This window comes from Danio rerio, chromosome 7 (assembly GCF_049306965.1).
Source record: "Danio rerio strain Tuebingen ecotype United States chromosome 7, GRCz12tu, whole genome shotgun sequence".
In the NCBI taxonomy this organism is placed as follows: domain Eukaryota; kingdom Metazoa; phylum Chordata; class Actinopteri; order Cypriniformes; family Danionidae; genus Danio; species Danio rerio.
The window spans coordinates 59,033,253-59,060,780 of NC_133182.1; the positions used below are offsets into that span (position 1 = coordinate 59,033,253).

Here is a 27,528-nt window from a genome sequence, read left to right on the forward strand (position 1 = left end):
AACTATTTATTTAAAGGATCCACGCAGCCTCCTGTAATGATAGCGTTCTTCCCTCTCAGACAAGTGCATCTTGATGTTGATGGATGGTTGATGAATGGTTTGATGAAAGGGTGGAGGAGGGCCCGTGTCCCTGGTGCTCTGGTGGAGATAAGGTGAGATGGAAAATAGCGGCGCCTGCATTACCTTACGCCTGCGCTCGGCTCTTTCACGCGAGCGCCTTCTTTTCTCACGGGCTTTCTCCAACGCTTTCAGGTCGGGAGCCTGCTCCATCTCCACTCGGGCCTTTTTGATGCTTGCTGCAGCGTGCGCCATAGCAACGGTCCCTCAGTATCAGTAGCAATAAGAAAAAACCAAATGATGCTAGCAATGAAAAAGAAACGGGTCTTGGGTGACTTTCAAGCCCAAGGGCAGACGAGTAACACCCACTGTCACAGCTCTGGAAGTGCGCATGGAGGTAGAGAGAGAGAAAAAGGAGAATAGAGAGAAGCGGCGGCACTCAACTCCTCCCACGGCAGGTCTAAATAGGAAGGCTGTAGCAACCAGCATCCTCCTTCTCCAGCTCTACGGGAAACTACATTTAAGGTGTGAGTGTGTGTGTGAGAGAGAGAGAAGGGGCGGGGGAAGTGTATGGGCTTACATAAAATAAATAAGGTAAACAGGAAGAGGGAAATAGGGCAGACCATCCCCCCGTGTGTCCCCAAGCTGCTGTTAGCCGCTTAGCTGTGGCTTGTGGCACAATCAGTCATTAGGCAACACGACTTCCTGACCAATCACGCTTTTTCAGGGGTCTCTGGGCAGGGTGGAGGGGGTGGAAGGGTGTGGTTTGCATACTGTACCGCTCACTGTTGCTCGGAATGGGAAAAAGGGTGCAGCCATGCGAGAAAAACAGGAGGGGGAGATAAAAGATTAAAGACGCCTCGCGCAGTTCTGCAATTCCCATCCCTCGGCATTCCCACATCCCCATCCCACCCGTTAGGAGAGACATTGGTGCAATCCGCTTCTGTATGGTGGATTTCACAGCACTTATTGATGGCACTGGGACCACTCAAATCCCTACACTGGTATTATGTGACAAAATGTTCAAGTGACAATGATTTAGATATAGAGACATCCTCAAAACCTTTTTTTTAATAAAAGAAATCAATCATTTTGCATTCCGCTGTGTGTTTTTATGCTATTTTAACTGCCCAGATCCTATGTAATTAGCTCTTATGTCCTATTGGTTTCTGAGGACAGGGTAAATAGGAATGATAATAATGCTTTGACACTTTTTTCCACATTAAAACACAGTAATGTCCCTTTAACTCAACAGCTCTGTTGATCATTATGTAACACCCTTAACAACAGCCCATAGCAACACAAACACAAAGACTCTTATAGACTTAACACTTTTTCATATATTGTGTCCTTCTGCAAAATGAAAATTTTACTTTTATTTAATAGTATGAGTGATCTCTGATGGCATTATTTTGTATAATTTTAAGACTATGCTTTCTTCTAAGTTATAAAAAGTATTCATTGATGTGGGCATGTGTGTGTGAAGCACACAAGTTCTGAAATAAAGTATGTAAAAGGTTTCTGGTTTTTAGGCTCAACAATTTTTACTTGTTTTTAAACCGAAAGGTTTAACATTTTTAGGTATGAACAGTGAACCTGTTGTCATATTGAACATAGAAGCAAGAAATGTAAATAGCATGAGTTGGCTGATTATATTGGTGAACAAACATACTTTGCTTTAAAGACAGTGACCAAAATGGGCTGTGCAATTTAGATTTAATCCTGTGTTCAATTTGTGTTTCAATTTAATCAAATTGTGTCTTCATATAAACTAAAATATGCATTTCAAAGCTTTAGGTAGATTTCTGAAACTGACACTATAAACCAGCCCAAGCCAAACTAAACCACAGTCTCGTATTACTGCCTTCAGATCAAGGTATTTTCTGTTAGAGCATCATGAGCGGCTCAAAGTCTCACTGTAGAGCATTGGCCTTACACAGATATAGTTTTTCATCTAAAATACTGTATTGTGGCGCCATCTGCTGGTTATATGAGCTCTTAACCGCAATTTAAACAAATTTCAAGCATCAGTTTCAATAAAATTGTCTATTAACATTGTTATTTGAAAAATTAGTTTTTAGGTTGCCAATTTTAGATGGTTCTAAGATGGTTTTAGATCGTAATGAGTGTATTTCTTCCATTAACACTGACAGCCACACCAATCTCATTACAATGTTAATTACAATTTAACTGGAATATAGAATAAAGTATAATATATAGATCAAAGTTTTTTAACACTATGCACATAGCTTGATCATGCATCTTAAAGATAGTCTATCCCCATCCTCATACCTACTCCATCTACTGTTCAACACAATGGTATGCCAATTAAAAAAAAAATAAAAATCAACATTCCAGATCACAATCCACATCCCGACACACTTTATTTTAACATGTATTTTGCTTAAATGTAAATTATTATTTGAATAAAATGAATTTATCACACAATCTTAAAGTGTAATGTGTGTTCTAAATAATAAAACATTCTTGTCTTTGCTTTGAGTATGAGCAATTTATAGGGCTAACAATTCTGGGGGGATAATAATTCTGACTTCAACTGTTTGTGTGTATATATATATATATATATATATATATATATATATATATATATATATATATATATATATATATATATATATATATATATATATATATATATATATATATATATATATATATATATATATATATATATATTCAATTATGATTATTATTACGTTTTAATCTTGTGCGAGGGTGTGAGATGCTTAAAGTGTCAGTGATGTACCCAAATTTCTGCAAAGGAGGGCTGTAGCTCTGCACAGTTTAGTTCCAAACCTAATTTAACACACCGGACCAAACAACTTGTTTGAAACCTGCAGGCTATGTGTTGAAGGAAGGTTGAAACTAAACTATGAGTTTGAACTGAGTTTGACACCCCTGATATACTACTTTATATTAATTTTATATTAGATTAATGTTTTTAAACATTTTTCTTTAATGAATCTTTTCATGTACAAAAATATTACGCAAGAAAAATGTTACCAGACCGTTGTGTCGGATCATTTTGGTACAGGGAAATAACAAGCTCTGAGACTAACACACTGTTTAGGACATGCTGTCACCTACTGGCAGTGTTAGTTATATTTTTTAAGTATCATTTCAGTTATTTAATCATTTAATATATGTATGTATTCACATTTTCATGTTTAAAACCATCCCCAGATTAATTTGTGACTTTAATTGAACTCATACCACCCCTAAACCTCATTAACTGTCAGAAAATATACTTGTATGCCACTTCTGTGTTGTTCTGTCCCACATTTGTATTGTAAATGAATTGTTAATATAGACTTCATTTAATCAGCAGTGTTCTATTGGTTAAATTATAAATGCTAAAATGTTATAAATATAAACTTATGTAATGGTATGTAATGTGTATTTATATAGCGCATATTTCGTGTATGGTCATACACCCAAAGTGCTTCACAATCATGAAGGTGGGGTCTCTCCACATCACCACCAGTAAGCAGCATCTATTTGGATGATGCGGCGGCAGCCAAAGGAAAACAGCACCAGTGCAATCACCACAGACTAGCTATTAGTGGAGTGGAGAGACAGTTATAGAGCCAATTCAGTGGATGGGGATGATTGGAAGGCCATGATAATAAGGGCTGATGGAGGGACTTTGGCCAGGACACCAGGGTTACACCCCTACTCTTTACAAGAACTGCCATGGGATTTTTAATAACTACAGAGTTTGACATCTCATGTGACAAATGGCGCTCACTGACAGTGTAGTGTCCCCTTTGCAGGCTTTGCTTTTACTGGGGCATTAGAACTCACACAGACCACAGGTTGCGCGCCCCCTGCTGGCCTCTCTGGCAGCAACCTAGTTTTCCCATGTGGTCTCCCATCCAGGTACTGACCAGGCTCAGCCCTGCTTAGCTTCAGTGAGTAACCAGTCTTAGGCTGCAGGGTGATATGGCTGTGGCCATACCATTATGAGGAATAATATTAAATTATTTAAAGTATACATACTGTAGTATAGTTTGTTCTAGTAGTTAGTTCTTTTTCTTCTGCGTTCTGTCACAAACTGTAAAACAATGGCCTGGTTCTGTTTAAACACTCTGTGGACAAACTAAGTAGTGCAAAAACAATTCAAAGCACATATGTGATCTGAGCATACATTTAATGCTCAGCAAAAATATTGCACTGCATGCTTATAGTGCTGATTTCACATCACACACACACTGTGTGCGTATGCCATAGCAGATGTCTAAAAATTCACTTTGGCTTAAAAAAAATCAAGGCAAGAACTGTTAGCTTTATTACACTGAATATATTATGGTACATAATAACATCAGATTCTTATTTTCACATCCAGATCAAAAGAGCTAAGATGATGATCAGTACTGTAAGTGTGTGTGTGTGTGTGTTTTCGAGTAGGAGTGTATTTGTAGGTTTTTGAGTGTTCGAGTGTGTCAGTAGGCTGACGGGGAGACTCACAGATTACACTAGTGATGCCATCTGTTTGGTCCTTCTAAAAACACACACACACGCACACACACACACACACACACACACACTTGCACATGTTCGAAAATCCTGGCCAGAGCTAACAGCAACCTCACACAAACCTTTTTTACACATGACTACTAGGAAATATGTGGCTTTACATGTCAGCAGTCCAGTTTTTTTCTTTATTCACAAGCTCAAACATCCCTTAATACAAACTCTGTTAACCTATACTGAACAGAGTCTACATACTGTATGCTCTGCTGAATTATTCTCCATGATTGTGCATGATTTTAATGTTTGCATCCCCCATCTTTACATTTTTGTATGTTTTCTAACAGTTTTTCAGGACAGAATTGAACTTGGGATGCAAAGCTTATTAAAATCTAGAAAGGTTGCATCAGCAAATGCATTTTTTTCTCACTTTTTTAAACACTGTTGGAAAGCTTTAATGTTGTAGTGTTATTTTCAAATGTGCATTTACCTTTTTATTCACTAGATAATTAATTTATGAACTAAAATGATGCAGTACATGTTTAAACCACATTTGTTTAATTACGCTTTTAGCACCCCTCACTGAAAATATCACTTTGAAACTGCTGCTAAACATCCAATAACCAACGTTACATTAAAAAAAAATGTAAATCAAAGTATATCTTCCACATTTTGTATGAGGAGGGTTTACATCCATGTTAATACGTTGATCACATCAACACTACACACAGATAAGGTGCATTTATTTATTAGCCTCTCTATTTAAAGTTTGACCAGAATAATTACTTAAAAATGTATTCAAATGTATGTGAACTCAGATGCAGAATCATCTGATAAATATATAACTACATTTTAATATTACATTAATACTATTACATTTTAAGTATCAGCAGTAAATGCACATGATGCAATGTGGTGCAACTCTTATGACATATGAAATCCTGTGCACTATGATTTAAATATTTCTGTTATCACAAGATTTGAAAATATATGGGCCAGTTGCCATAATCAAGTCATTCTCCCAGTGTTTTCCCTTAATTGCCCCTGATACTGTATAATGGAAGATTGTTGGGAAATTAAAAAGAGGGAATACAAAGCTACAGTCAGCAATTTGAATCTATTTGAATCATATACTTAGTCAAAGAGCCCTATTTTAACAAACTAAGCTCATGGCCTAAAGTTCAAGGTGCAGATGCTGGTATGTGCATATCCCAATCCATTTTTCTTAGTTTACATAGTTGTACCTATTCGCTTTATGAGTCATAGGTATTTTTTAGGACTGATGTGCTATTAAGCAATCCGGATCACACATTCCCTTTAAGAACCAGTTGTACTCTATAGCAAAATATTTATACATTATTAAACTTTCATTTATTCATAGTGAGTTTTCATTAATACATTCATTAACCTATTTTCTTTTAATCTTAGTTCCTTTATTAATCAAGGGGTCACCACAGCGAAATTAACCGCCAACCTTTCCAGCACATGTTTTATGCATACATTATACAGCCAATTTAGCTTATTCAATTACTTTTAACGCATGAATTTGGGCTGTGGGGGAAACCGGAGCACCCAAAGAAAACCCACGCCAACACAGGGAAAACATGCAAACTCCTCACAGAAATGCCAACTGACCCAGCCGAGGCTCGAACCAGCAACCTTCTTAGTGTGAGGTGATCGTGACACCCTTCATTAATACATAATTGAGTAATTCTGCTTACACATTCTGTACACTCTGCTTATTACACACAAATTATACACAGCAACACACAGACATGCCAACATGCTCTTAGAATTAAAAATAATAATAATAATTGACACAAATATATTTGCTATTTAAAAGGGTCATGAACTAGCTTTTATATACATTTTTACTGATTTCTGGGGTCCACAAATAATGTTATTAAGTTTTTTTTTTAAATAAAACAATAATAATATAGAAGTATTTGATTCTTTTCAGGTCTATTTTTGACCCTTATAAGAACTCTCTATTTAAAGGGGTGTTACCAATTGCAGACTCAAAAGTAAACACCCACTGCTTTGATTGTGTGGAACATTCCAGAACATCAGGTTTTGGAAGATCTGCCTTCAATATTAACTAATTTAAGAGGAACCACAAAGTATTGAACTCTGAAACTTATAGGGTGTTTTTATAACACAATGAGCCTTCAGTTTTCAAAAGATCAAGCGAATTTTGTTTTCTCAGTTCATGACCCCTTTAAGCAACATGGTGCTGGACATCTGTTGCTTCTGTGCAGAGATTCATTCACTCATTCATTTTCTTTTCAGTTAATCCCTTTATTAATCAAGGGTTGCCACAGTGGAATGAACCGCAAACTTATGCAGCATATGTTTTATGCAGCAGATGCCAATTCAGCCTCAACCCAACATTGGGAAAGGCCCATAGACACTCTTTCACACACATACACTTCGGCCAATTTAGCTTATTCAATCCACCTCTCTACCTCTTTGGACTGTGGGGTAAAACAGAGCACCCAGAGGAAACACACACTAACATGAGAAAAACTTGTAAACTCCACACAGGAATGCCAACTGAACCAGCTGGGGTTCAAACCTGCAACCTTTTTGTTGTGAGGCGATCATGCTGCCCACTGTGCCACCGTGATGCCCAGCGATTGGTCCATATTTGAAATTTCTCTCCAGAGAGGTAATGTTTTGATCTACGATTGGTCTCATGCAGTCAAGTGATGGGATTGCGCAGGTCACCAAGTTCACCAAGCTTGAAACTTGCAAAGCAGCGAACTGCGAAACTAGTTGCACAAGCTTGTGTTTCCTCTGGGGCGAAAAGTCCAATGTGACCACGGCTTCAGTGTATTAAAGCAGGGCTGTGGCCCTGAGTTTGACCCTCCAGGTGTAGAGCATTTTAGAACATGAGGTTTTGGAAGATCTGCCTTCAATATAAGCTAATTTTAGAGGAACCATAAATTACTAAACTCTGAAAAGAAGCTGCACAATATATCGTTCCCGCATTTATATCACAATGTGTGTGTCCACAATAGTTACATTACACAATATGCAATATTGAGTTGGGATTATAGTTGATCAGCACAACAACTGAAAATATATGATTTTTGTGGAGTCATTACAAAGTATATTATTAGTGTTATTTTAAATTTCATCATTCAATTTTTGCACATGAATACTGTTTGACATGAGGCACTGTTTCTTTTACATTTTTCTTTGCTCTATTGCAATTATTCTTGCTTGCAATCTGTTTATCTTTTTATATAAGACTCACACACTTACTAAATCAACCCAATCAAACTAAATTCAAGTTTTTTTTTTTTTTGTTTTTTTTTTTTTTTTTTTTTTGGTTTTTTTACAAATAGACCTATTCCAGCCATCTGGGGAAATTGTATTAACGTTGAAATATATATCACAGAAAAAAATAATTCAATGTCCAATTTTGAGAAAGTAACCAACAGCAAAAAACTGAGCTAACCGAGTTCAGATTCGACGTTTTGAAGTCTGTGTTTGAAATCACACTTTGTGCCCTTGTTCACTATTCCATCAACTAGTTCACTAATATAGTTCATCTGACAGAGTTAATGAACACTAATGAGTGAATTCAGACACTGATGAACACCTGCTGTTAATAATTACAATCACTGAAGGAAAGAAACAAGAAACACAAACAGTGACTTGAGTTACAGCATTAAATAAAATCAAGTAAAATGAAACACCTTCAGTCTCGGCAGACGATCATTAAACAACTCCACAAACACAAACCTTTATTACTGACTGCTTTGACTTCCATACTATTCTCATTGAGATCCAACAAAAATTTAGGTGTTTTTTTTTTTGTGTCACCGTAATGGAGTGAGGGGCTGGTTTAGTTGGGCTCTTCACCCTTGAACTCGTTAAAGTAGACTCTCCAACTGCTGTAATACAGAGTTTATAAAACACTTTTATTATAACAATAAAGTTGTAAAGTCAATATATAGATAAACCTATTTTTCTGAAAATTGTTCTGATAAATGTTTTGGTAAAGGTCTTGAGGAAGGGCCTCATGCAATAGTTTTTATGCTTAGTTGCAGATATTAATCTACTTAATGAGAAGTGGAAACAAGAAAGATGCCGAATTACTTTACAAAAACTGTTCAGTTATGACAAAGACACAGTCAGACCTCATGAATCAGACCTTGTACCTCAACAATGGTAACAATTCAAATGTTTCATGCTGCAATGCATGCTGTGTGTGGCACAGTTCAAATATCCCAGCATGCGTTGCGGCATGCATAAATGTAGTATAATGGTCTCACAGTTTTCTGTATTTGCGCTTTATTCTGCTGTTGTTCATGTTTAGACTTTCAGTAGCCTGTTTGTGAGTTAAACTGTTAATTTTGTAAGTTGTCAACATTGTTGAGGTTTATACGATTATTGATGTCTGTTTGAGTGCAACTTACACTATAGAGCAGTGTTTTTGTCCAAGATATTCTTAAAAAGTTCCAGAATTCAATGCTACATATTAGCATATTATGTGAAACAATAGATTAAACATTGAATAGAAGCAGTAAAATATATTATATTAAATTAGTACAGCTTCTGTCTTATTGAAAACAACATGAACATCACCAGGGGCCTGTTTCAGAAAGGAGGTTAACTGAAAACTCAGAGTATTTTAACCCTGAAATGAGAGAAACTCTGGGTTTTCCGTTTCAAAATGGCAGGTTTGTTAAACTCGAGAAAGCAGGGTAAGTCAAGCCTGTTTCTGAAAGAAAGGTAACTTTAACTCAGAGTCAGTTACTGTGGTAACTTACTCTGTGAATCTAACCTGGTCAGAAGCAGGTTTTATTCTCTAAACTCGGAGTTTCTGTCGGTCTCCTCCCCTTTATTAAAGATGAAGTGGTATTTCTCGCCTAAGTCTTACGTTTCCACCCACCTATTTTAATGCTCATTTTGGACGTGCATAAAAACGATTGATAGAAATGTCATGATGCACATAACTTTTTAAAATATGCATAAAAAACGCGCATAACTGAGTAGGATAAACTTTTATTCGATAGAAAATGTGCGCATAAACTACGATGGAAACACTTTTACTGAACAAATTACAGTATGTACATTAAAAAAAAGATCATGATCATATGATAATGAAAATGTGTGTAAATGGACAAACCAGCAGGCTGGGCACACTGTAACATGTCTTAAATATTGTTTTAGTCATTCTAAAATGCCTTAACTGTTTCAGTATTAGTGTATATTATTAATTGCCTCCGAATGACTGGTGCGTGTCAAGAGTCTCCGCGTCTCATGGCTTCAGACGCCCCCACGTGTTCATTGTGTTTCAGCATTGTCTTCTGACATCGAGGCGCAAGTACATTAATTAGGCTAAATAAAGAATTAATTGACGCAGCTTCTTCTACCACAGTAAATTCTGTTTTTACTGTTGATATTTGGTGCCAGTTTAATCAGGAAGTGACGATTTTTTTCTCTTTGACTCGTTGGATGGAATTTTATTCGCATCTTTTATGCAATATTCCAGTTTTGCACATAAATTTATGTAATATATTTGGATGGAAACATAGCTATTGCCTACATTTTAGTCACACACAGTAGAACTGTACTAGAATGGCTTATCCTTTTTTAATAAATAATTAAATTAAATTCACCTTCGACATGCACTGTAACTAGATTAATGGGTTTATTATTCTTTCTAAAAATTATTTTTAGTACTGCGTACCTTCTAAATGTTATATTAACCTCTATCACTTGATCAATAAAAAAGGCAGACACACAAGTGCACTGTTAAATCATTTAAAACTAATAAATGTATAAAAAAGTTTAGAAAAAAATATATAAACGTCACAAATTACATTACTTATTTTATTATACTTAAATATTTAAATACTTAAAAATGAAATTAGGCATTAACTTGAGCAGCTGTTTTCCCACGCTAACTGTCTCTTCTTCACTGATGGTTGCTTCTTTTCAAATATATACACTCATATTTGCTATAACTTTGCATGAGAACATCAAGTTCAGCTGGAGAAAAAAATGGTGATCTCTTTTATAAGATGTTGCCATAGTCACTCGTAATGTCTGCGCTCCATTGATAATGCCTTTTTAAAGTCACGGTGTGCGCGCTTAACTCTGAGTTGGTCTACTCGAAGTCGATTGACCCAACTCAGATCAGCTGTTCTGAAACCGAAAACTCTGAGTTTTTAATCTCTCGGTAAATCAACTCAGAGTTCAAGTTTAAACTCTGAGTTGTTTGAACCTCCTTACTGAAACAGGCCCCAGCAGATCTTAATAAGGTTTTTGGCTGGCTTGCCATATCATAAGAGCTTTTTAAACAAAGTTTATATCAATTGCAGCAGGCAAGATATACTAATCTTAAAATGTCAGGGCTAAGAGCCCAACTAAAGCAAACTCTGTTCTCCATGATGGTGATGTAAAATGTTAACCTTTCTCTTAAGAAGAACTTTAGTAGATGTTATCAAAAAAAAGTGTTTTAGTAATAAGTGTAGCTGTTAATGATGTTTGTGGAGTTGTTTAATTCTCCACTGATAATTTAAATGATTTAATCATTTATTGACCTTCAGGTTATTAAATCAAAAATCTGTAACTGAAGTTGTAGTTTTTTTGTATGTTCTGTTCTTGTTTTTTCCCTTCAGTGTTTCTTGATTTGTATATCGCTTATCCTCAATTATCATTTAAATAGTCATTTAATTAATTATTTACTTCAGCTTTGCTACACGTTTCTTGAACACTCAGTAGTGTGGACACTTCAATTTAAACTGAAGTATATGCTCTGGGGTTTAAAGGGTTAAAGGTGTGAGAGTTAAAAAACAATGTAAATATGTATTATAACAGTAATATAATGTTAATTTAAATTACAGAGGTAGACTGTAAAAAAACAGTAGATTATCATTAAATCAAGGGGGGAAAAAACAGTATTTTACTGTAAAACCTGAAGTAAATTTCTTCTGTGTCACCGTTGTGGAGGAGAGTAAAGCCAGTGTATGAGTTAAAGATGAACAATGAACTGCTGATGTCATTCTGCATGTTTCTTTACTTAAAGACAGTGACTGTTTAGCTGTTTTGCTGATGTGAAATTTAAGGCATTTGAGTTAAACAGAACTTTTCTAATTAGCTAAAATAAGTTATCATTATAAGTATTCTTCTAAGCATATATAGCACATTACTTCATAAAATCATACAGCTTTCAGTAAACAAAATGAGTTCACTTGAGTATTGTGTATATCGATGTAGTCCATGTATTTTTACAGCAACACACTGTAAAATAACAGTACATTGCTGGCAACTGCAGCTGCCAGTATTTTGCTGCTTTTTAACGGGACAATTTTTAACAGTGCAGGCTGAAACATGCACCTGTGTCATAAATGTATATGATAAATGATATGATAAATGTATATGATATAAACTGTGACAAAATATAAGAATGTATATGTGTGCTATCTCCTTTGTTTGAATAATTTTGTGAATACTCTTTATTATCTCAGGCACAAACACATATTACTACACAAGATATGTATTGTTCTTTTGTTTTCTTCTATATGTGTTTGTACCTTTTAAAAGAGATTGTAGCTGTTGACAGCACTGTATTTTTGAAGGTTTCTGCTGAATTCTTTTTTTCTTTTTATGTTTTAATGAAGAACAAAAAGACCCACACCTTGGATGGCCTAGGTGAGTAAATTAAAAGTTCATTTTTAAGTCATAAGTGAGCTGTCTCTTTAAAATCTGCTCAGATTGTAGTCCTGACCTGAACTGGCGACTGATGTTATCACACCTGTTTAAAAATCATAATGTGTGTGTAAGATCAGAAATAAAAATGTCAGTGTCACTATGATCAAGGGTCTTTTATCTGTCAGATACAGTATGGTTTGAAAATCTCTGCCTGATTTCTCACAGGCACTTTTGCTTTCTAACAAAGTATGGCTATGACCACTGGAATATAACCAGACATTGGTTAAATCATTGAAGCTGCAAGATTTAGGAATCAATAACATCCCACACTCACAGACACAAATTCCCACACATACTGTACATTATACACTCTGCCCTGAGCTCTCGGGTCCAGTTAATGTGTGATCAATAATAAATAAAATGAACTGGTAAACAATGCAACGGTGTGTTCGTGTGACATGGAAATAAAGAATATACACAGATAAAATAGATATCTAACAAATCTGATGCAGAAACCACAATTACCCACAGTGCAGAGCCTTAAATGAAATGAACTGCAAATGAATCAATGAAACCGAAGACAACAGCACTACCATGTTCGCTATGTAGAATTCAGGTTAGCCTTCATATGTACAAACGTTATTATAATGACTTTAACTTAGATGCCGCACATTGGTGGATGCTGCACACCCCCAGCCCCAACGTATAAAGCAATTTTGAATGTCTAGAAAAGCTTGAGTAATGTGAGTTACGTAATGTGAGTAATGTGTTTACGTTTAACACTAAATGATAGCAATTTTGTATTCACATCTCTAACATTGAGTGTGGGGAGCAGCAGCAAGCAACACTAATTAATGCTTAAACAGAACAAAGCCAAGCACATACAGACTGTGTACGATTTCTGGAAACAAATGAGCTGTATTTATGCAGTAATCATACAGTACAGTTGAGGCCAAAATGGAACATTTGCATAAAATATAAATTTACAGTGCATCCGGAAAGTAATCAGCTTTTTTATTTTGAATAAATTTGCAACAATTAAAAAAAAATCACATAGTCATTATGTGGTATTTTGTGTAGAATTTGAAAAAATAAATTATTAAAAAAATGTGGAAAAAGTGAAGCGCTATGAATACTTTCCGGATGCACTGTAAATGACCCTACAAGTTTAATTAAACCAAGAGTAAAATCTAATAAAGATAAATAAAATAAAGAACACACATGACTACAATACAATCATTTTACAGTCATCAAATATTGCACTTATTGTCACTTGTTTAATAAGCATATAAGAAATGTTCCTCACAAGTGAAACAAACAGAAATGTGAAGCAGATTTCACAAAACTGTAGTGCGATTAGAGCATCTAAATCAACACAATATCAATATGTTTACAGTAAACTACACTGGACATCACTTTTGGCCACTGAAACATGGTTCTGTCTCTGTTGTTGCACAGCATTGCATGTTTCACTTACTTTTTTTGTGCAGCTGATATTTCACACCCAGTGCAAACTGCTAATTTGAGGGACAATTCACCAAAAATGTAAATGAACTATTTGCTCACTCTCAAGTGGTTTCAAACCTTTATGAGTTTCTTTCTTCAGTTGAACATGTTATGACAGTCTAGGGGTTGATCATAACACAAAAGAAAAGAGAGCCAATACCAGAGAGAATTGGAATTTATCAAGCTTGTTTATTTACATGGGATAAGGATAAATACAGTTGAAGTCAGAATTATTAGCCCCCCTTTGATATTTCCTAAACTATGTTTAACAAAGCAAAGAAATTTTCACAGAATGCCTGATAATGTTTTTTCTTCTGGTTAAAGTCTTATTTGTTTTATTTCGGCTAGAATAAAAGTTGTTTTTAATTTAAAAAAAAAACATTTTAAGGTCAAAATTATTAGCCCCTTTAAGCTATATTAGATTTAAATAGTCTACAGATCAAACCACTTTTATACAGAATTTTACCTAATTACCCTAACCTGCCAAGTTAACATAATGAACCTAGTTAAACCTTTAAATGTCAACTTAACCTGTATAGAAGTGTCTTAAAAATATCTAGTAAAATATTATTTACTGTCATCATGGCAAAAAAAATAAATCAGTTATTAGAAATGAGTTATTAAAACTATTATGTTGAGAAATGTCTTGAAAAAAAATCTTCTCTCTATTAAACAGATATTGGAGAAAAAAAAACAGGGGGTTGCTTAATTTTTCTTAATAAACATTTCTTTATACGTTCTTTATACAAACGTATAAAGAAAAAAATATTGTGGCGTCAATCCCCCTACTTCTCTTATTACAATTTACAAGTGTGTTTTTTTGCTAGCGTTGACCACAATTTTTAACATCATTGTTATAATCGAATGAGCCAAAATAAACTTACAAATTAAAACAAGAAATGACAGGACAAAAATAAAAAAAAAATCACAACATTAATCATACTCTTAAACGTTACTATACATACCAAACATATTTCAATCTCTCTGGCATAGTGTTCAGTGGCAGGCAAAATAGAGTAATTCGATGTAGGAACACAAAGGCCAAAAAGCTAAAGCATAAAACAAGTCATTGTGGCACAAACTGCTTCAATCAGTGCTCCAGTACTTTTATTCAGGGTAGGTTAAGATGAGACCCAATCAAATCCATCCAAGATAATATTTTGACAAATGTTACAAACCTGTAACCACAGACTTTTAAAGTAGGATAAACAAATACTATGGAAGTCAGTGTTTACAGGTTTACAGCACTGCAAAATATCTTATTTTGTGTTCAACAGAAGAAAGAAACACAAACAGGTTTGTGACAAGGGTGTAAATGATACAAGATATCATGTATATGGTTGTTAGGGTGAACTATTCATTCAAAGTGATTTTCACCGAGAAATTGTATATGTGTTATCATTTTGTGTTACCACCATGTGCTGCCAAACCTTTTTGTTATGCATTTAAGTATCTTGTAACCTAAACGATTTAGTCACCCACTTTATTCAAAATATCTTCTGCTGTGTTCTACAGAAATAGCACAGCCATACTGTTTTTGGTTGTAAAAATAAAAAAAAAGAAACGTAGAATGATTAACAATCAGATTTCGGCCACAAATTGTTATGACATGACCATCTTTGTTGATCTATGTCTGTAGAACAGCATGTTAAAAGGTGCACTTGGATAATTTTAAAGCCAAAACTACTAGATAAATCTGGCAACAAAAATATAAGTCTTGACTAATTCACAGGCTTGATAAAGAAGTCTTACCTGAGCCGTTGCCCTGGTCACCATTCCTACACTCATGAGTGTTTCGTGGATGTTTCAGTGAGGTATATCCAAAAACACAAATGCTGTGATAGTAAAAAAAAAAAGAAGAAGAGGGAACAAGGGGGTAGTGAGGGTGTCTATTGAGGAACCGGCCACTGTGGATGGATTACTGAGCACCAGACTAGAGGTATTAGTGCACTGTGATTACACACACTCACACAAGCACACGTACACACACATACACACACACACACACACACACACACACACACACAAGATGCTCGCAGGAAAATTGCTTAGAGGATTAAGTGGCTCGAAATAGTGGAGTCTTCAACTGACCCAGAATCAGATCTTAGTGCACATATTCAACAGAAAAGCTGTCAGGGAAACAAATGCTATCACACACACACACACACACAAGTTCCAGTGAAGACGTCAGCAGGGCAAAAGGGCATTTTTCTCCATTTTCCCCAAAAAAGAAGGGCGCCAGTATTCACTTCTTGCTTAAAACTAATGCAGATTAAACTTGGACAAACCTGTTAATCAAAAAAGACAAATCCACTGCAGTGGATTTGTGTGGTTTATGGGCATTAAATCTTACCAACCCTGAGCCAGAATATATTTCAGTGATATTATGTCCCATTATGAAACAATAGTTGGCTTGACTGTGCAAAGCAAGAAAAAAAAAATGAAAGGCAAAGCACTGTTACAGTGTTAACTCACATATGAGTGACCATCTGCACCAGTGTTAATAAGATAGCAAAGATCAGAGTCTTATAAAAAGCTAGAAATATTTAAGAAAAAAAAAATCCATCAAGTGGAAAGGTCAGTTTCACAAGTTAATGCTCAAAGCATAATTCGATTAAGAGAAAACACAATTAAGGAGTAATGAGACATTTACATAGGAAGTGTTCTTGTGTTCTAAGTACAATGAGATGCAGCATTTAAAAGAAATGAACAAAGACATCTGCCTTAATGAGGCATACAATGAATATAAGTCAAAGATGAAAGACTTTCCCTTCCACATCAGTTAGATTAACAAAATCTGTAACAAAATAGACTGTTGTGCACTAAATGTTAGTAATATCTGCGATTTGATAAATATGGACACAAGCTTTATTTTTTTACATTTCACCTAAGCAAGGGGTATGCATTTTGTTTCCAATGCTTTCATTTTCCTTTCCTGTGCTACTCATCCTGTGCTTTAGTTTGTTGTTTTTGTTTCTGATCAGTATTGTGTGTGTGTGTGTGTGTGTGTGTGTGTGTGTGTGTGTGTGTGTGTGTGTGTGTGTGTGTGTGTGTGTGTGTGTGTGTGTGTGTGTGAGTGCGTGCGTGCGTGTTTGTGTGTGTGTGTGTGTGTGTGTGTGTGTGTGTGTGTGTGTGTGTGTGTGTGTGTGTGTGTGTGTGTGTGTGTGTGCGTGTTTGTGTGTGTGTGTGTGTGTGTGTGTGTGTGTGTGTGTGTGTGTGTGTTAATATAAATATACAACCATACAGCAGGGAAGTAAGTATTGGACATATCATGTTTTATCCTGGGAATATTATTTCTAAAGGAGCTTGGAATTGCATTAAACCAGAGTTTGGTAAAAAGCCAAATAATACAAATACAGAAAAAATAAATAAATAAATAAATAAAATAAATCTGAAAAGTTGGTAATGTGTAATAGCATTGATAACAGTGCTGAACTACTGAAATGTATTTAATACTTTATATAAAAGGCTTTTTTCATAATGTCAGCTTAAAGGGTCACGAAACACCAAAACACATTTTTTGAGCTGTTGACAGTCGTATATATGTCCCACACTGCTAAAAACACTATTAAGACACCTATATTTCACTAAAAAGTGTAAATTGGTTGTGTTTGCGTTATTTCAAGCAAATTCGTACTTCCTGTTTAAAACGAATTTTTGAAGCTGCGTCACGGTCATGACATAATAGCCTGTATTCCAGCGTGCAGACTGGGCGTCTGTGCCAGAGTGAGTCTTATTACGTCTTACAGTGTGATGCATTAATGCATGAGTAAGGCTTGGTTCAAACCAATCAGCGCGCTTTATTGTGCAACTTCATTAATATTCATTACTGTGTTTACACGACATAGACGCCATGTTGTGTTGGCAAAACAAGCATGAAGTGTTGCTTTTAGAGTTTGCTGCAGTTAAGTTTCGTTTTCTTTTTCTCTCTGTGAGAGCTCAGACTCACGTGTGGATTACAGTGTACGCGATGCTCGACAACAATAACTTACGTGTCTAAGGAGGATTATTGTTTACTTGAGAGCTGTTCTCATCTGCAAACACTGAGATCGGATTCGCTTGTAGTCTTCTCTTCATAAAGACGCGGCTCTAGTTGCTGTGGATTGTCCTGTCTCTGCAGCTTTGGTAAGTGAGTGACTAGTGCTCTTTGTTTATTCAGTTTGTTGGTATTGAACTAAGTTAACTATTGCACCGTAACATGTTAGGACCACAACCAAACTTTAACCTCGTGTAGGGTTTTTAACCGCATTTTGTGACCGGAATAACACACGCGGCTTTCTGACGCTACCTTGCCGTGTGTATCCGTGTAGTTTCCTGAAAATGCGGAGGCTTTTTTTCTCTCATTCGCCGTGCGGTATCAAACATTGCATGAAAAATACACGCTTAGAGCAGATCCTCGAATCAAATATCTCGTTTGTCGCGAGGGGAATGAATGAATTCCCTGAATGAAAGAGCCAAACTGCAGTTAAAGTCCAACATTTAATAATTTGGCAAATAATTCCACTACAGATGTCCATGTAGGTTAAACACCATCACTTTCTCCTGTGTGTGAGTATTTTGACTGAAACTCGCGCGTGCCCAAATAGACACTCCCACACCCTCCCCCTTTAGTTCCTCCGACACTCCCCCCTAAACAGAGCTGGACACGCCCACTTTTCTGACTTTTTCCAAAGTAGAGGTGTGAAAACACCCTGCTGAAACGAGGGGCTTTCATGGCCCTTTAAAGGTGACTCATATGAAGGATGAAGTCATATGAATTGACTAGGTCTGATTATTTTTGTAGTGCAGTGTAAAAATATTGAGGGTTCTGTGGGTCTCGTCTATCAAATCTGATCTTTATTTTGTATTTTTTATTGGATTCTGTCAGGTGATTGGCTGGGCTATTCTACAGATTGATTTTCTTTCTCTGAAAACGTTTGAGAATCTTCTGGCTGTGTTTTGTCCTGCTGAAATGTCCACCCTGGTTTCATCTTCATCCTCCTGCTAATGTAAATGTTGGACTGAAGCAGCAAATATTAATTTACTCTGACGAAGGGCAGTGGGTTGCTGAAGAACTGCTGAGAGATTTCAGCTGCTTTCTAGGCTTTCACTGTCTTTCTACATCACTCTTTCTTCATGTGTTCAATACTTTTTCCCAGTGTCATTTCCTTTTATTACACACTTTAAAAAATGGCCGTGATTTCAATGGTAAAAAACAGTACAAACGCTACAGTACAAATCCGTAATCTGGTTAACGGTATGTTTCCTTAATATATACGGCGAATAACCGTAAATTGACTTTCCCAGAATTTCCTGCATGGCACATAACTTTTTATGCATTTGGTTGACATTAATATGGGTCTTTTTAGTTGTTTCCCCATCAGTAATGTACATTAGAGATTTATGTTACATCTAATGTTGATAAACAATGTTTATTTCATGACTTTAATTTTATGCATGTTACAATACTGGTGTTTAGTAGCTGTGTGAATGACACTAGGCACCTTCTATATGCTGATACTCTATTTTGCTTGTGGGAAAAGTTGTTTGTGATGAGCATTGGCTTATTATGTAAGTTCCTCATCACCACCTGCATGTGGGTGTGCTAACCTGTCTAACTGTGTAACAAAAGATGTGTAGATGTTGATAATTTAAAATACTGACATATTACGTCTATAAAGTAATAAAATACGGTCATTTACCGTAAAAATTAAAAATTACTTTTACGGTTTGTAGTGTTTTTAACGGTAAAGTAGTTTTACAGTGCACAACTTAATATGTAAACTAATTAGATTTGTTTTCTTTGCAGTTATGGACTTGTTTAGTTGCTACCAACATCTGGGGAAACTTTCAAAGACGCCTTTAGAAATATGTTTTTTGAGAAAAATGGGGACGTGTTCAATACAAGACACACACAATACTGATCAAAAACCAAAACAACAAACTGAAGCCCAGGAATAGCAACACGAAAAAGAAAATGAGTAAGATTTTATAATGTTTTATTTTAAGAAGTCTCTTTTGCTCACCAAACCTGCATTTACTTGATCTAATGTACAACATAAATAGTAAACTAATTATGTTCTAATATGTGTGTAGTGCTTCGCTTTGTTACTGCAGTGTCTAATGTTGTTTTAACATGGCAGTGTCACACTGTTATGTTTGTCATGAAGTCATTTTATTGGGAAATTATCATATTTAGAAACATGATTAAAATAATTATTAGAATTAATAGGTAGTAAAAAGAGATTAAAGAATGACACTGAAGTATAATAAAAATTCAGAAAACAATTAGTTGTCATAAAAGAAACCAGTAAACAACAACACCAGGGGCCAAAGACTTGCTTGGAAATCATACTAAAACATTGCGTACGCACAAAGCTGTAAATTTGCGTACGCAGAAAAAAATTCAGATGTATGAAACACTGCGTACGCCGAATCCCACGCATATTCTTTTGTACATCCGAATGAACGTGAAACTGAGCGCAACATGCACGAGCGCAAAACCCCTCTCTGCCTCCTCCCCCGTATGAATATGCTAATGACTCTACTTTGGCAAAACCAAAGAAAAAAGCAATGGCAAAAGCATGCGAAAAGAGAAACTTTGAACAGAATGTGAATCAGAGGTGCTCCCTTCGGAGGTAGACTGGAGAAAAACTTTTGGTTCCACTTTATATTAAGTTTCCTTAACTACTATGTAGTTACATCAAAAATAATTACAATGTACTTACTGTGTTCATTAAGTATTTGAGAGCACTTGTGGTGCTCTTGAGTTGGGATAGGGGTTGGGTTAGGGACAGGTTTGGTGGTGTGGATAGGTTTAAGGGTGGGTTAAGGTGTAGGGAATGGTCAGCAGTGTATTTACAAATGTAATTACAGAAGTTAATTACAGATGTAATTACATACATGTATTTAATCAAGCATAAGTACACAATAAATACATGTATTTACACAATAAGTACATTGTAACAAACTAATAATTCCTGTGTAAGTACATATTAGTTAAGGCCACTTAATATAAAGTGGGACCAAACTTTTTTTTTTTTTTGCAAGTTTGTCCACCGGAATTAATAGCAAAAGAAAAAATTGAGTGGGAGAGTTTAGCTGATGCGTTAACACAGTTAGGTCTGAACATCACACTTAGTGGATTAAACAGGAAATAATGTGATTTATAAGTGTAAAATGTTGCAGCACCCTTAATAGTCTCAGTGGCGCAGCTCGTAAAGCGTACATCAACATGTTTTGACACGTTTGAGGATAAACTTGGTTCGAATCCAGCGTCTGATAAACTCATTTTCCTTTTTTTCCCCAACTACATATCAGATTTTGCCTAGATTGCGCCTTTATAGCAATGTGCGTGCAGTAGATAGCTCCCATTACATAGGGAAAACAGGCGACCGCTGCAAATTGCGCTTTAATGTTTGGCTGTTCAATTGTATGATATGGAAACCTTATATACCTGCTAGATGAACCTGTCTCATACAGCTGTCAATGCACGGCTCAAAGACACTTTGTAGAGTGCAATTTAACACAACTGCCTCTAGGAGTCGCCAATGGAAAAAAACAGACACGCACAAAAAATGTGCGTACACCAGCCATGAAGCTGGCGTGGAGCTGCGCACATTCCCACGTTCAGTTCATCGTTAGTAAATCCAAACATTAGCGATTCTGACCGTGAAACCTGGCGTACGCAAAGTTTTTGTGCGTACGCAGCGTTGATACATGAGGCCCCAGGTTTTTAAAAGATTATGGAAAAGAAAAAAAATTACTCAAAAGCCAATTCCTCTACAAGACTATGCTACTGTATATTTGTCCATAAAACAAGAGAACTGAGATGAGACTGAACAATAGCATTATCCACAGTGAACAAGACATGATTTGAAACATATGAGGATTTCAGTGAAACTCTACGCCAGTTGATTAAAGTCACTAAAGCGAGTCAATTTCAAAGTGCTATGAGGCAAACCAACAGAAACACCATACAGAGATCTCCCTGCAGATTCTATTAGCTGGTGCCATTTTGCTAACTTGGAACAGAATCAATAAAAGCCCAGGGGATAAAGTTTGCTGTCGAACAGAGCAGAGCCTTATGCAACTCTTTAGAGCTTGTTTCCAGCTCCCTTTCAACTATAGCTACAGTATATGAGGGGTATATTGAACAGTATATGAGATAAAAGCTTTTGTGTTTGTGAACAAATTTACATTTGCATAATGTGTTCAAAACATTTCGAGCAAAAAGTGGACAACCATTTCCTGTCATCCGGTTTTATGTTTAACGTGCTATTAGTTCAACTGGTGGTCTTATAAAACTTCCGGTGACTTCAATAAAAATATCTAATAATGAGGAGCTGTCAAATAGTCTAACACTTAAAGTCCTCTACACTCTGGCTTATCTTGACTGACAGCCGTGTACATTAATTGTACGAAAGAAAAAATGCTTGAACACTCTGCTATTTTAATGCCATGTGTCCATAAAAAGTGTTTGTTCTTGAGGCTATCGTGTTTGTCTTATACTTTTTAATTTACTGTACGTTATACCTTTTACAGCACATTTCTAAAAATACTAAGTTAGAGTTAGTGAGCTGAAAGGAGGAACTTGTCACCTTAAAATTGTAAGGTTGTCTATCTGACATTTTTGTCAAAATTAAGTTATTGACATATTCTTATTAATTGACAACTTATTTACACTGAGATGTTTTTTTATATATAAATTGTTTAGATTATAAGACTTTTTATTAAAAAAAAAAGTTACACACATACTATTTGCTATGGAATGCAAAAATGGAATGCTTAGTATCTCAAATCATTCAGAACGCAGATAGCGTTCTGTGATATGCTTCTTTGGGGCTTCTCCACACCATAACTCTCTCAGATTTGGGAAGGACAGTGAAGGTGGACTCATCAGAGTACAATATATGTTTCACATTGTCGACAAGTTATATATTCAATGCCTCCTTACTTACAAAAATACTTTGAACAATACAAATAAAACACTATTTTATTATGAATTTGAGCAAAAAAAAACTCCTTTCCATGTCTTTATGCCTTATTTCTGCTAGTACGTATGTGCATTTTAATGGTATTTGTTTGAAAACACTGATACATTTTCAAGCACAGTGCTTGTCAAATTATGACAAGCACTATACGCCCATTTCTGTGCGTCATTGCAAGATATTGTGGGAAATCAGATATGAATTTAACCATTGATAATGTGTGTTTTGAATGGTCAAATTACACAGATGTAATTATACGCTCCAGGGACCAGCTTAGGCCAATCACACCTGTGTGATTGTATGGGTAAAAGAGTTCAATAATACTGGAAAAATGATAGTACTGTCTAACTCCTCTTATTTTTGACCCATGGAACACATTTTGTAATGTTTAACCTCCATTATGTGGCTGTAAAATGTTTGCATAATGTATATATCTGAGGAAAACAATGAGCAAAATATAATTGGCTCTAAATGCATTTCAGTTTCTCTTCCTATACTTCAGGCATGAAGAGTAAACCAACAAAACCCCTTCCTCAGATGAATAATTGATAAAACCCTAAGGGGGTGGAGGGGCAGATCATTCAATGTGGCTCACAGAGAGCACACAGAGACAGACTTCATTAAATGGGAATACAATCTCCATATTTTAAATTTTGGCCAGATAAATTGGTTTGGCTTTTTTTTATACTCTCTTTATTATGGCAACAAGAAATAACAAGAACATGAAAAAAAGATGCATGTCTGCTTTGGAGAACAGAGATGAAGGAAAAGGCTACAGACACAATACAAAGCTCAATCGGTAAACTGCATTATTATGTTCAGATTCTTATACACTGTAAAAAAGTTAAAACCCTGATTTTCAAGTCACAAACTATATTCTCTGTAGTTTTTGTGATTTTTTTTTTTTTATTTTGATTTGGACATGGGGTATATTATTTTAAGTTTAAAACTTCAAGCTAATTAACAACATAAATTAATGGCTTAATAATTATGAATAATTGAATCATTTTAAACAAACTATCACAACAACAACAAACAAATTAACAGTACATTTTTATTAACTGTAACTAATTCAACTTTTATTAACCACTAACCAATTAAACATAAAAAATCTCAGTCTCACATTTGCAGAGAGCATTTCTTTTAGTTTCTTTAGAGGGGTTAAAGCATTATTATTTTAACTCGATAACAATAATCATCATACTTCAGCATTGGATCAATTATTTAAACAATTTATTTTTATTAATTAATTTATTTTTTTTTTGCATTACAAGTTTAATAAAATGGTATGTTAAAATATGCAAATAAGGCATTTGCAGGAAGTGGTGCCGAGAGCCATGGAGTGGAGCGAGGCTGGTGGCACGAGTGTTAATGAGCATCATCTGTGCATCACACTGCTTTCATGGAGGAGCTCCAAAAGAATAAAAGGAGGAGTGATGATATTGGAATATGAGAGAACTACTGAAGGAGTGGGACATTTATGTTAAATTCATACTTTTGTTTTTGCGACCCTTTACCATGAGGGTCTGCCACTGCATGTTTGCTTTCTGTTTATATGTTCGGTGCCTCCTCCTTCTTACCTATATTTTGATGTTTAGCTTGAACACTGTAACAAAATTACATCATTAAATTAAAGCTCATTTGCATATATTTTTAGTGCAAAGAAATTCTGAGCATTAAATGAAATCTGGTCCTCATTTAATATTATTAGAATCAAAGGTTTTTACAGAGAGGGATTTTGGGTGTCTCTTTTTATTGTTCTATAATTAATAAACTACTGCAAAGAATGAGACAAATGTAGTAATAATGTAGTATAAATGTAGTAGTTTGAGGCTGACTTGAGAAAGCCTGTTGGTTATAGTTTATTTAGTTCAAAATAGTATAGATAAATAGACAGATGAATTAGCATGTTGTTAACATGATTCTAGTATGGATTGGTATGGTGTTAGCATGATACTATTATGGATTAGCATGTTATTATTATGATTCTAAAACAAATTAGCACGTTGTTAGCATGTTTCCAGTATGATTTAGCATGTTGTGAGTATGTATCCAGTACAAATTATCATGTTGTAAGCATGATTCTAGTATGGATTAACATGTTGTCAGCACGGTTGTTCAATGAATTAGCATATTGTTGGCATGATTCTAGCATGAGTTAGCATGTTGTTAACATGTTTCCAGTAAGGATTAACATGTTGTTATCATGATTCTATCATGGATTAGCATGAATTAACATGATTTTAGCATGAATTAGCATGTTGTTATTATCTTTTTAGCATGATTTAACATGTCACTAGCATGTTTCTAGCATGAAATTAACATGCTAGCATGATTCTAGTATGAATTAGCATGTTGTTAGCACGATTCCAGTATGAAATAGCATTTCATTAGGGTGATTCTAGTATGAATTATAATACTGTTAGCACGATTCTAGTATGAATTAACATGTTGTTAGAATGTTTCCAGTATTGTGTACAGTGTGAACAGCAAAATCAGTTAGTGAACCTTTAGAGTTGAAAGACACATTTTGTTGTGTAATGGAAAGCAGTCCGCTATGAGGGAACAAATGAACAAACAGAAAATATTAATAAATTAAATTAGACGTTACATTGAACTTTTGAACAAAGACTACATAGAGCAAATGAGTGGAGAAATTATATTCCCCAATATTAGGAAAATGTTCCCAGCATTTTGGTCAGGGTTTCCGGTTTGACACTGTCTTCTCTGTTTCAGCTTCAATAGCTCTTTCTTAGAGAACTGAAGTTCATAACTGATCCTTTCTTTAGAAGGAAATACAGACTCTGTTTATCACACTCTCTTTACGTTTTTCACACACTCCCCAAATCTACGACCTACTTTGAACTTTACTTCATCTTTGGTTTAATTTCTCCCCACACTGTTTTTCTCGTTCCCCCTCACATTTACATGCAGTCAGATATATCAAATCCATATAAACCCTCACATTGTTTCACATATCATGTAGTATTTATCCATTTACTGCAAACCTGGAATGTCTTTTACATTAACTAAAAAACTCACCACAAGTGTGAAAGCATCCAATTTGGTGAACAAAGAAACTGAAAATGGCGGGAAATGAAGCGTGCTAACTATTATGAAAAATAGACATGCTATTTAGTCACAAAACAGAGCATTAGTGCTTCATTCCACTGTGGTTGTTGCACTACAGTGTTCGCATTGTGTTATATGGGTGGTAAAGAAGGGAATGACTCTGGGATAAAGCAGAACGAAAACTGTAACAATTGGATTATGAGAACAAAAGATTTGGCTGAAACAGTGAGGGAAGCAGCAGGGTTTGATGGGTGACTGGATTTCCATCTACAAAGTAGACATTGTGTAGCCAAAGCAGTGAGCTTTCCTGGCCACAGGCGAACACAGCAAGACAACGACAGCTGGAAAATTAAGAATCATTATGAATTTTAAATACATTTCATTGTAATTCATTTTTAAGGAAACATACAAATAAAACTGATTTATAGAGGGTTTCAGTAGTGCACATATAAAAGTGTAAATGTAAAGAGGAAATGTGTACATATGTCTTAATGTTGCCCATTACAGTTTCAGTCTCCTTGCAACAGCTTGCTGTTTGTGTGTGTGTAATGGAGGACTTCCTGGTGCGATTTAGACTCCTTTATACAACCCAGGCTAATTCTCATTAGGTACTCCTATATACATTTCTGGAGAGAGCAAAATATGTCACAGGAGCAAGTTTTTTTTGCACTTTTTGTTTTCGCGAATCCCCCAGAGGCTGCTGAGTGCTTTTTCAGATCTCAAATTTCTCTTGCGAGTGCCATTTGTGCCTGGTCTTCTCGTGCAAATCCACCAGAGGTCGCTGTTGACTGACTGTTTGACTGACTGCCAAACAATTCCCCCACCCTCCCCTTCCCTAAAACCATTCAATATTGTTTTAAAAAGCACCAATTGACCCACCCCCTTCCCTAAATCCAACCAGTGTTTTAAATTGCAATCCAAAAAAAAAAGCCCTCACCTGATTTTCAATTTGTTGCTTTTGAAAACACTATTGGTTGGGTTTAGGAATGGAGGAGGGTGGGTCTGTCAGTCAGGATTTATATGAAAAAAGCAGGGAGAAGGGCACTTTCGAGAGAAATTTGCGATCTGAATAAGCATACACAGCGGCCTCTGGTGGATTCACAAAAACAAAAACTGCACCAAAAAAATGCTGTACCTCCTGGGACATATTTGGCACACTCCAGAAATGTACTGTATATAGAAGTACGTAATTAGAATGAGTATGGGTTGAAAACTTCACACATTATGAACACCAGAGACTAATTTTACATAATGTAAAAATTCTTTAATAAGTGCTGATTTTGGTAAATTGAGTTGGTGTTCTTTAATTTGTGCATTGCCAGTAGAACGTTCCACTCCCATTGGTGCTTTTTGGGATGTCAGTATCATGTTAATTTTTCTAGTTTAATTAATCTCGCCATATAAGAAATTCTCACCTATTCACTAAAAACAGATCATGAGAAAAATAAAGTGGATAACATAAATGGTTTATCATCAAAATTGGGTTAACTCAAAAGTTTCCCCACGCATTTCTAATTTTCAAGAATGAGTGCGTCATGCTTGATAATTGCTTTCCATATAAACAAGTATATTGGCATGCGCAGACACACAAACACAGAATTAGCACCATCAACCCTACTGGTGCACAGTTTCTCTGGCCATTTCCAGCCCCCATCTGTCATTGTGTTTCAGTTCATGAAACACCCACCACTGACCAAAAAAAGCAGTCTAAGTGAGAGGAAGTGTGTTCAGCTAGAACAAACAACTAACTTTACAAATCATT

At 35.5% G+C, this 27,528-nt stretch overlaps 1 protein-coding gene across 46 annotated transcripts in view; it reads right to left on the reverse strand.

The window, feature by feature from the left end:
• Window positions 1-27,528, reverse strand: part of ank2b (ankyrin 2b, neuronal) — a 245,000-nt gene that overhangs the window by 154,539 nt on the left and 62,933 nt on the right. For 24 of the 46 annotated variants that reach the window (XM_073906496.1, XM_021477510.2, XM_073906482.1 and 21 more), the window contains exon 1: window positions 184-573. The exons of 17 other annotated variants lie outside the window; for them this stretch is intronic. In XM_073906496.1, coding sequence (XP_073762597.1) covers window positions 184-312 — 129 coding nt within the window. In that variant the 5' untranslated portion in view covers window positions 313-573. Of the gene's footprint in view, window positions 1-183; window positions 584-15,477; window positions 15,742-27,528 lie in introns of those variants that run through there. 5 more of the 46 variants (XM_073906476.1, XM_073906475.1, XM_073906473.1 and 2 more) reach the window with 3 other exon arrangements.